This window comes from Myodes glareolus, chromosome 7 (assembly GCF_982192425.1).
Source record: "Myodes glareolus chromosome 7, mMyoGla1.1, whole genome shotgun sequence".
Lineage (NCBI taxonomy): Eukaryota > Metazoa > Chordata > Mammalia > Rodentia > Cricetidae > Myodes > Myodes glareolus.
The window spans coordinates 59,721,676-59,731,581 of record NC_142032.1 but is presented as its reverse complement, the minus strand read 5'-3'; the positions used below and the strand labels follow the sequence as shown (position 1 = coordinate 59,731,581).

The 9,906-nt window shown below is 51.7% G+C and overlaps 1 protein-coding gene across 3 annotated transcripts in view; it reads right to left on the bottom strand.

Annotated features, from left to right (window-relative positions):
- Nucleotides 1-1,588: 1,588 nt before the first annotated feature.
- Cttn (cortactin) overlaps nt 1,589-9,906 on the bottom strand; it is a 35,647-nt gene continuing 27,329 nt past the window's right edge. For all 3 annotated transcript variants that reach the window (XM_085693414.2, XM_048457928.3, XM_048457929.3), the window contains 5 exons: nt 8,829-8,977; nt 6,759-6,848; nt 5,555-5,720; nt 3,760-3,831; nt 1,589-2,968 (listed from right to left, as the gene is read on the bottom strand). In XM_085693414.2, the coding sequence (XP_085549540.2) occupies nt 2,832-2,968; nt 3,760-3,831; nt 5,555-5,720; nt 6,759-6,848; nt 8,829-8,977 (614 nt within the window). In that variant the 3' untranslated portion in view covers nt 1,589-2,831. The remainder of the gene's footprint in view (nt 2,969-3,759; nt 3,832-5,554; nt 5,721-6,758; nt 6,849-8,828; nt 8,978-9,906) is intronic.

Sequence of the window (9,906 nt, the reverse complement as noted above, 5' to 3'; positions counted from 1 at the left end):
CTGGCGCCCTCTTCTGTCATGCAGGCAAATATGCAGACAGAACACTGTATATGTAATAAATATTTTTAAAAAACACTTTAAAATCATGTATATGAAGCTGGGCAGTGGTGGCGCACGCCTTTAACCCCAGCACTCGGGAGGCAGAGGCAGGTGGATCTCTGAGGTACAGGCCAGTCTGATCTATAGAGTGAGTTCTAGGACAGCCAAGGCAACAGAGATATCCTATCTGAAAAAAAAAATTATGTGTATGAATTAGGTTTGTGTGTGGGTATGCCCATGTGTGTGCAGGTGCAGTTCAGAGACTAGGATCCCCTGGAGCTGAGGTTACAGGTAGCTATGTGTGGCCCAACATGGGTGATAGGGACCAAACTCACTCATGACCTCTGCAAGAGCAATACCCAATGAGACATCTCTCCAGCTCTCCCAACCCTCCCCCACCACAAAGACTTAATTTTAAAAGGCATACTCTATCACCGTGTGTCCTGAGCTGGGAGATCAGCCCGCCTGGGATTAAAGGCGTGCACCACTACCTGCTTCTGCACCTGGCTTTTTTGTTGTTGTTGTTGGTTTGTTTTGTTTTTCGAGACAGAGTTTTTCTGTATTTTTAGAGCCTGGCCTGAAACTAGCTCTTGTAGACCAGGCTGGCCTTGAACTCACAGAGATCCGCCTGCCTCTGCCTGGGATTAAAGGCGTGCGCCACCACCGCCCAGCTTGCACCTGGCTTTTTAAACTGAGTGCTGGAGTGTTTGTGCAGCAGGATGATGTTTTCAGTGTGACAGGACCTAGACTCAAGCCTGGTGGGGCCTTTCTTGATCATGTGAACTGATACGGGAAGGCATCTTAACTGGGCGGGGCTGCCTGTGGAAGTGATGTGACCAGCAGCTTCCCACTCCTGCCGCCATGTGTACACTGTAAAAAATGTTCTCTGCCTAACGTGCCTTCTGATAGGTTTAATAAAAAGCTGAGTGGCCAGTAGCTAGGGAGGAGAGGATAGGCGGGACTTCTGAGCAGAGAGAAGCAAGGAAGAAGGAATCTAGGTACAGGAATTTCACCAAGCAGACTCGGAGCAAGTCAGACATGCCGTGTTGAGGAAAAGTAAAGAGCCATGTGGCGGAATGCAGATTAAAAATGATGGGCTAATCAAGGTATAAGAGCTACTCGGAAACAAGCCTAAGCTAAACACCAAACTCCACAATTAATAGAAGTCTCTGTCACTATTTGCAGGCTGGCAGTCCCACAAAGTGAAGTCTGACTACAGTCACGCCTTCCTTCTTTGCCATGATGGACTGTACCCTCAAACTGTGGCCAAAATAAACACCCTTGCTCCCTAAAGTTACTTTTGTTGGGATGCTTCATCACAGCAGCAAAGCCCAAGACATGTAGCGGCACTTAACCTTCGGGCTGTCTCCCTGCTCAGATCCTTGCTGGAGAAACTGGTGGCCTGAGAGCACATCTCAGCAGAAAGCTCCCACCTGGAGCGCGGCCCCTTGAGGCTCCAGGGCTGTCCAACTGCCCCTGGGAACCCAGCACCAATGCCACCTTCAATAGCAGAACATGGAGACCAAGCACCGCAGGAAACCACACAGCAAACAGATCAAAAAAAGTTTATTCTGAATATTTAATTTTAAAAATTGATACCTATGAGGTGTGCTACAGAATTCCAGATGATAATTCATATAGAAAACCCGACCTAACAATGGAAAGGCAAGGGTTCTGCAGGAAAAAACATGGGAAAAGATGGGTATCAATCCTCATGTGTCTCAATAGTGGGGACTCGCCTACAAGGACATGCTGTCTGCCCGACTGCACAACCTGGTGTCTCAGAGCCTTGAAACCACCTTAGGGACAGTTGCTCAAGGAACCTGTGGCAGGCACCCAGGTGGGAGCCTCGGCTCCCTCACAGTCCTGTTTGCAGCCATATCAATCAATCAACCGACTGTTATTGAACATATTTGGCAAAAAGAACACAGCCCCCCTGCAGGGAGCATGCTTCTGAAAGCTTGCAGGGAAAAGGTATCTATCTGCCTGTGTATGTGCCATACACAGCACATTCCAGGCTGCTCAGGGCTTGTGAGTAGGTCCAGGACCCACCCCACCCTCCCATGTTGCAGGCCAAGCCCAGGATAGCTGCCAGCACATCGCTAAGATGTGCTTTGTGCTATGGGCCTTGAATGCAGACAGGAGAAGATAACACTTCAAGGCAAGGCAGGAGATGAGGTTGGACCCGGACTGGGGTATAGGGAGGTAAAGAGATGGGGGGAGGAGGCAGAGTACCGAAAGCTTGGGATCCTGGCTCGAGCTGTCGGTACTGGCAGAAGGAACTTCCCATGTAGTGTCAACGCTCCAGGACTCCCAGCATTCCTCTCCAGCACCTCACTTTCCCTTGGTCCTCTTTCCTTTCATCCAAACACCGGACCCCAGGGAGTCCCCTCACTGGGAAGTCACTCCAGGAGCAGGTTCCATCCTTGGGGGGACCCCAATTGCTATGGGGGGAGGAGGGTATGAGGCCACATATACCACCGACCGCAGGAGAAGTAGAGATCCTGAAGTGGCTAACATACCACAGTCAACTTGGCAGAAAAGATAACGCCTGGGAGGGCTCAAAGTAATCATCCCAAGTTCTCTATGAACATGATTATCAGATATTAGCAAATTCTGTGGCAGGACATGCCCTGAAGCATCAGCAGAAGTATTAAATATAAAGGCAATATGTATATTCCCCTCCCCACCTTCGGAAGAAAAAAACAAAACAAAACAGAATCCAAGTCAAACCCACGCAGTCGGTCTGTAGTGTGAGCCCTGTGCTGGTGCTGGTGGCGCTAGGCACCACCCTACTGCCGCAGCTCCACGTAGTTCGCTGGGAAGAGCCCGTATCTACCCTTGCACACCCCACGCCACCAGCCATCGTCAATCATTTCTATGTTGGTGATGATGTCATCAGGGTCAAAGGAGATCTCATCATCGCCAGCTAGGAAGGGAGAGCAGAGAGAGACTCAGATGGGAATGCCACCTGACCAGGCAGAGATGAGACCAAGACACCCACCCAGCAGGGGACAAGGGTGTGGAGAGGGCCTCTGCAATTAGACACGTGACAAGGAGAGCAAGGAACAGGGATGCTGGAGGATTGATAAGGTCTACATGAAAGTCTAGATTCTAGAGAAATGTGAGGTGAGGGCCAAAAAGTTACAGAACCCACAGGTATATGGGAAATACATGCCAGGTCTCTGTTCAGAAAGAAAGGGGACTAGAGAATCCTTCCAGCTCAGCCTGGGGGCCTAAGGATTTGAGGGAGTCCCAGTCACATACCCCATAAAACAATGCTCAACTAGTCCCCCCACAACCCCATGTCATGTGAGCACCTGGGCTAACAGAACTAGGTCATCCCTGTCCCCAGTCTGCACAGTGAATCTGTCCTAAGGAGGTTCTGCAGCTCAGCCCCCAAGGGTTAAGAGGAAGGAGAGTTAAAGAGGTGGGGCACACACACGGGATCCTTCGCAGCATCCAGGGAACTTCTCTAAAGTTACTTCAAGATAAATTAGCACAGTAATGTGCACCTAAAGAGTGAGCCACTGTGGAGACCAGGTAGGAGGATTGTTTAAGCCTGGGAATTCAAGGTCAGACTGGGTATCACAGACCCTGGCTCAAAAACAAGCAGAAACGGCTTTGTATTCCTGCCCTGAAATGGTCTCCGGAGGGTAGTGGCTGGGAACTTCACCCAGGGCAGAAACATCTGTGCCCACAGCCCAGTTAGTGCCTCACCAGCTTGGTAGTCATACAGGGCGATAGCGGTGATGCCCAGGTCACTCTCATATCCGTCGTAGGTGTCATCCTCTGTAAGCAAAGCAGAACTGCTGAGCAACATGCCAGCCCCCGCCCCCATCTCAGACTTCCCTCAATCAGATGCGAGAGCGTGCTGAAAAAGAGACCTCGTGCTAACAGCTGGGCTCCTATGTGGCAGGTGCTAGGATGGAGCAAGCTGTCTCCTAGGAACAAAAGGACTTGTCCTGGCTAGTTTATGTCAACTTGACACAAACTAGAGTCACCTAAAAGGGAACCTCAATTGAGAAAATGCCTCCATAAAATCTGGCTGTAGGGCATTTTCTTGATGGGGATTGATGGGGGAGGGCCCAGTCCATCATGGGCAGTGCTATCCCTGTACTGGTGGTCCGGGTTCTAGAAGAAGACAGGCTGAGCAGCACCCATCCATGGTCTCTGTATCAGCTCCTGCTTCCAGGTTCCTGTCCTGGCTTCCTAAAGTGATGGACAGCGCTGTGGACTGTAAGCTGAACAAACCCTTTCCTCCCCAATTTGCTGCAGTCATGGTGTTTCATCCCAGCAGTAGAAACCCTGACGAAGACAGGGCTCTTGGCTTTCAAGAGCAAAGCTCAGGCACTGAGTTCTGACACACACACAGGGAATCATGGACACATGGACACATGGACAAGTACCAAGTACCAAGACCCTTTGCCAAAACAAACCTAGTGTGAAGGCACCTGCCATCCCAGCACTTGTGAGGCAGAGGCAGGAGGATTACCCCACATTCAGGGCCAGTCTGAGCTACACAGTGAATTCTAGGCCAGTCTGGGCTACTTACTGAATGAGACTGGTGGTTTGCAAACAAATGGCTCCCACAGGATCATACATTTGAATGCTTAGTTACCAGGGTGTGGCATTATTTGAAAGAATTAGAAGAACTAGGAAGTGTGACCTTATTGGAGGAAGTGTGTCACTGGGGATGGGCCTTGAGGTTTCAAAAGCTCAAGCCAGGCCCCAATGTTGCACCCCTCCGACCCTTGCCTGCAGATCAGGTGTGGCTCTCAGCTACTTCTCCAGCGCCATGCCTGTTGTCTGTGCTGTCACGATTCCCGCCATGATGGCGAGGGAGTAAACCTCTCAAATTGCAAGCAAGGCACCAATTAAATGTCTTCTTTTTAAGACCAGCCTTGGTCACAGTGTCTCTTCACAGCAATAGAACACTGATTAAGACAGAGACTGGAAATAAAAAGTCTGATGCCACTAAAGCAAGAGGAGGAGGCCAGGGAGACGGAGGCTGGGTATCAAGGCACCCAAGGCCTGTGAGGCTGAGGGCAGCTGCGGCACTCTGCACCCATCCCCAGCTGCTGCAGGTAGGATGAAACACCTGCACGGACCTTGTCTGGACCTTGTCTAGTGTCTCGTTGGAACTTCGTTTTCAGAGTAAACAAATTAACCTCACTGTCTGTCTGCTGAAGCACTGGTTCACCTTCAAAGCATAGGGAGATGTGGCCTTTGAGGTGGCTGGGCAATAGGCAGAGCCCTCCAAGGCAGGATTCACCAGGCCTGCAGATCCCTCCCTGCTGCAATCTTAACCACTCCTGTAGCACAGTACAGGCCTTCCCAGGCCCACAGGATAGGAGCACTGCCCTACTAGGCCCCACTGTGTCTAATCCTCCCCAACCCAGGGTGTAATCCCAGGTAATCAGACAGCAGTCAACCCTCTCCAAGGAGCACAATGGAGAAAAGGACTTCTCAGGACCCCTCCCTCCCCTGGGCATAGCTAGAGTGGGTCCAGTACCCGCTTGGTAGTGGCCAGGGGCCTCTGTGGTCTCATAGACAGGTTCCGAGGTGTAGGCTAGGCTTTGCTGGCTGCTGGCTTCAGGGACACCTGCAGCCTCGGTGCTGTACACAGGCTCAGGCTCTGAACTTTGGTAACTTGTTTCCGCCTTAAACGGCGCTGCATCCTGCAGAGAGACAAGCAGACATTTCTCACGCTGTCACCAAAGACAGAAGAGCTCCACTCACAAGGACCTCCAGAATTAGACAGACCAAGGCAGAGTTAGGCAGATCAAGGCTTCCTATAGAGAGCGACCGTGCGCAGGGCAAGCCATAGGCCAAGGAGGTCACTCAAGTCAGGGACTGGTCCCATTAGTCAAGATGATGGTAGCCAGAGGGGACTGCAAGGCTCATGGCCAGTTCCTGCTGTGGAGGCTCCACCCTGAGTCCTGTCCCAACTTCCCATCACAGCATCTCAGACACTTTCCTTAGCTACGGGTCCCAGCTGAGCTGCCAATCACAGGGCATTGTCACCAGCCTCATCAAAGAGCCAGTGTCCCAGCACCTGGCCCGGCAGGAGGCATAGCTATGTGGGAATGAATCATGACCACTCTGTTGGTTGGGTCACTAGCTTCAAGGCCACATCCACCAATAAGTCTGGCATGGGAAGGCTGCCTACCATGCATGGCAAGTAATAACGGTGTCAAGAAGAGAGAATCCTGGTGGTGAAGAGGCCATGGCCACCTAAGCCCCAGTCACGGCCTGTGTCCACGTTCTACCAGAACCCACGAGCAATGTTACTTAGATAATGGAAGGCAGTATGTGAGGACTGTGGGACCCACGAGATGTGGTTGTGGGCAGAGGGTTTACTTCAGCGAGGGAGCCCTGAGTTCGGGCAGAGTGTGAGAGACGCTAGGGAGGGATGAAGCAAGGACTTCACAGAGCTTTATGTGAGGAGGCCACAGGGACCAGAGAACAAGATGTTCCAGGGGCTAAGGGACAAAGGACAGTCGGTTCCAGAGGTAGCATAGTTGGTACGGCCAACTCACTACGTATGCGGCACCCACAGACCTCGCAGAAGTCACAGGAAGAGGAAGGCCATGGTGCCAGGCGCTGCCCAAAGGTGAAGATCCAACTTGCGGGGCACTTTCCTCCAGGCAGACAGGGGTAGGGTGGCACACGTCTACAGGAGTCGAGGGTAGCCAAGTGGTCAAGTGACTACCCACCTCATAGATGGGGCTGGAGGGTGGCTGGTCCTCAGCTGGCTGGGGACTAGGGGATGCAGGGGGCGTCTGCTTCTTGGCTCTGGCTTGCTCCTAAGATAGAAGGACAGCAAACGCATGGTTACCCGGTCAGATAGGAGGTCACATCTGCACTTTGTAAGGGGATGGTGCCCAGCTGGGAAGTCTGGAGCCTGCTGGGAGAAGTAGAAGCACTGGTCACAGGGTCAGATGGCTTTGAAGTGAAGTCACACAGTCGTGCCTTCTCAAGGACTCTGGCCCGTGGTACTCCTGTGTCAGCACACTGAGATATGAGGTGAACAGCGCACTGGACAGAGGTGCAATCAAGCAGCCGCTCCACCTTGCCTTCAGCTCATTTCCCAACTTGGGGCTCTGAGCCAATGTTACCATGGGCCAAAAGATACAGGGACATTTTAACGGGTAGGTACTTTCTGCACATGGGGCAGATATGACCCCTGTGGGCTGTCAGGTGGGCTGCTCTGCAAAGACCACTCTCCCACAGGCAAAATCCTGGTCCCCAGGATTGCAACAGAACACCAAGAGAAAACGGGAACCATTCCAGAAGACAGAAACCATTCCAGGTTATCAGTGGCCCCATGTCACCCCTAAGTTCTGACAAGAGAGAGGTAGAAGAGACAAAGTTGGGGGGGGGGTGACAAGGAATGTAGAGGGTAGGTGAGGGCGGTGGCCATAAACGGAAGAGTCAAGGTGGCCTAGGGATCCTGAAGGCAGCTCTGGGGATCTGCCCAAAGCCTCCAGGGCCACAGCTAGGCAACATCCCTCAGGATGGACTTCAGGGCTGTGGCATCAAGTATAGGGGAGCAAGTTCAGAGAGCAGCATGGGAAATTTACTGAGATCCACATGTCCCAACGGGAGATGTTCAGGGTTACAATCAGGTCCCAGAGATAGAGATAGGACTGAACCTCACCTATCCACTCTCCACCCTCTCCACCCTACTGCCTAGGAGGTAAAATGGTTACACTGTATGCTCTTGAGGGAAACATCATAAAGACTCTAACAGTATCTGTATCCATGGAGCTGCCTACTCTGAACCACCAGGACAGCCATGGCAATCACCAAAGATGAAACATCCCAGACATCAGGGGTCCTGTGCACCTGAGGGCAGGACCCATCTGGGTGGTTCAAGCCTGAAACACAATGAAGAGGCCAGACTGCTGAGTTAGCCCAATTGCAGCTGCGGGCTGGGGGCTTGCCCAGAGGAGTGCCAGGAAGAGCCCTCACTGTCAACGCATGTTTAAGGTCACACAGACACTAAGGCACACAATCAGATCTAGGCTCGTCAGCTTAAAACATAGAGATGGTACTCCTGAGTCTCATCTCCTGGGGAGAAGAAATGGGATGGGAAGGACAGAAAAAGACCACATGGCAGAGGAATTCACATCAAGAGACTCCGAGACCAAAACTAGGCGGTTATCCAGAGCCACATGGCCCAATCAGCCCACAGAAATCATCTACAAAGAAGAGAGAACACTGCGGATGCCATATGTGCACTGGGGATGAACAAAACCCAATGTGTGAGCCCTCACTGTGAGACTGGGCCTCTGAAGGGAGGAGATGCACACTCATGGTCACTACTACACACAGCTGCAGACCCTGAAACACACTGCACAGGGGCTCAATTGTCAGTGCCCATGTTCTCAGTGCCTTCTGCCAACCGCATGCCATTCCTCTGTGAGGTCTCAACCCCACTACCTCCTGGAGGGGGCATCTATCAGTTTAGATGGAGCCTCGTGTTCATAAAATACCTCTGTATGACTTATTGAGGATTCTACTTCCCAGCCGTTCTGGAGAGCCATCACCAGCATACACATGTGGCCACAGGGGCTGGGGGCTAAAGGATCCAGGTAGTGGGTGACCAAGTTACTCTAGCCTGCTGTGTACACAAGCCCTCCTACCAGCTCCTCCTGAATCTAGCTGGGAGCAAAGAAACTCCTTTCAGCGGCAAGCAAGCGTATCACAGAGGCTTCAGGAAGGAGCTTCCCCCTTCCCACTTCCTCTGCTCCTCCCAGCGTGCCCGCTGCATCTTTACTCACTTCCAGCTTCCTCCGAGCCTCCTCCTGCTCCTGCCTTTCCTTGGCCATCCGCTGAGCTCTCTCTGCTTCTGCCTTCCGCCTGTCCTCCTGCTCTCTCTCCTTCGCCAGGTTTTCAAAGTTAGCTCGGATGTCACTGGTTTTGCTGGTCACTAGAGGAAAGGGAAGACCCATGGAACACAGTCAACTTACTGCAGGCCAGCCACACACCAAGCCCAAGGGAGACTGATGGGAACAGAAGCCCTGGGTCTGGACCACAGTTAAGTTAGACACTGTCATAGTCAAGTATTACGTGCTCAGGCTGAATGAAGCAATAGCTAAACCCTCCAACCATGAAAGCTGGGTTGGGATGTGGCTCAGCAGGAAAAGAAGACCTAGAATTTCCTAATGAGGGGCTGTGGCGTGGCTCAGTGACAGAGACATTGCACTGCCTGACATATGGAAGGCCTTGGGTTCCATCCCTCACATCACAAAAAAAGGGAGGTGGGAATGGTTTTAAAACATTAAAAAAAAGCATTGGTTTTCAATACATATGGACCCTTAGATATACATCCCCCCATTCTGTGTGACAAAAGTAGGAGGGTGTCAGTCAGGACCGGCAGACACCGGTCTCAGAAGAGGCTTTCTGTACGACTAAGCTCGCAGTGAACAGGCTTGTGCACGGAACACCTTTCCAGACTGAGCCTGTCCAGTGAAGAAAATGCCGAGCAGAGCCAAGTGTGGTGGTACACACCCGCCATCCAGAACTACAGAGACCGAGACAGACGGCCAGGTGTTCCAGGCCAGCCTAGGCTACTTGAGACTGTCTCAAAACAAACAAAAGCAAACCAGAATAAACAAACAAACAAAGGAAGGAAGAAAAGTATTGCTGTTTGTCAATATGAAAGTGAAGTTTACAAGCAAAACTCCTGGGAGGGCCAGGTCGTGACACATACCAGGGATCTCAGCACTTGGAGACTGTGGCAGGAGGGTTAGGTTACATAAGAAGTCACCATGAGCTAATCAGTGAGCTCAAGACTGGCCTAGGCTACATTGTGGAACCCTGTCTACAAAGACAAACAAGAAGCAAACAAATCTGAGT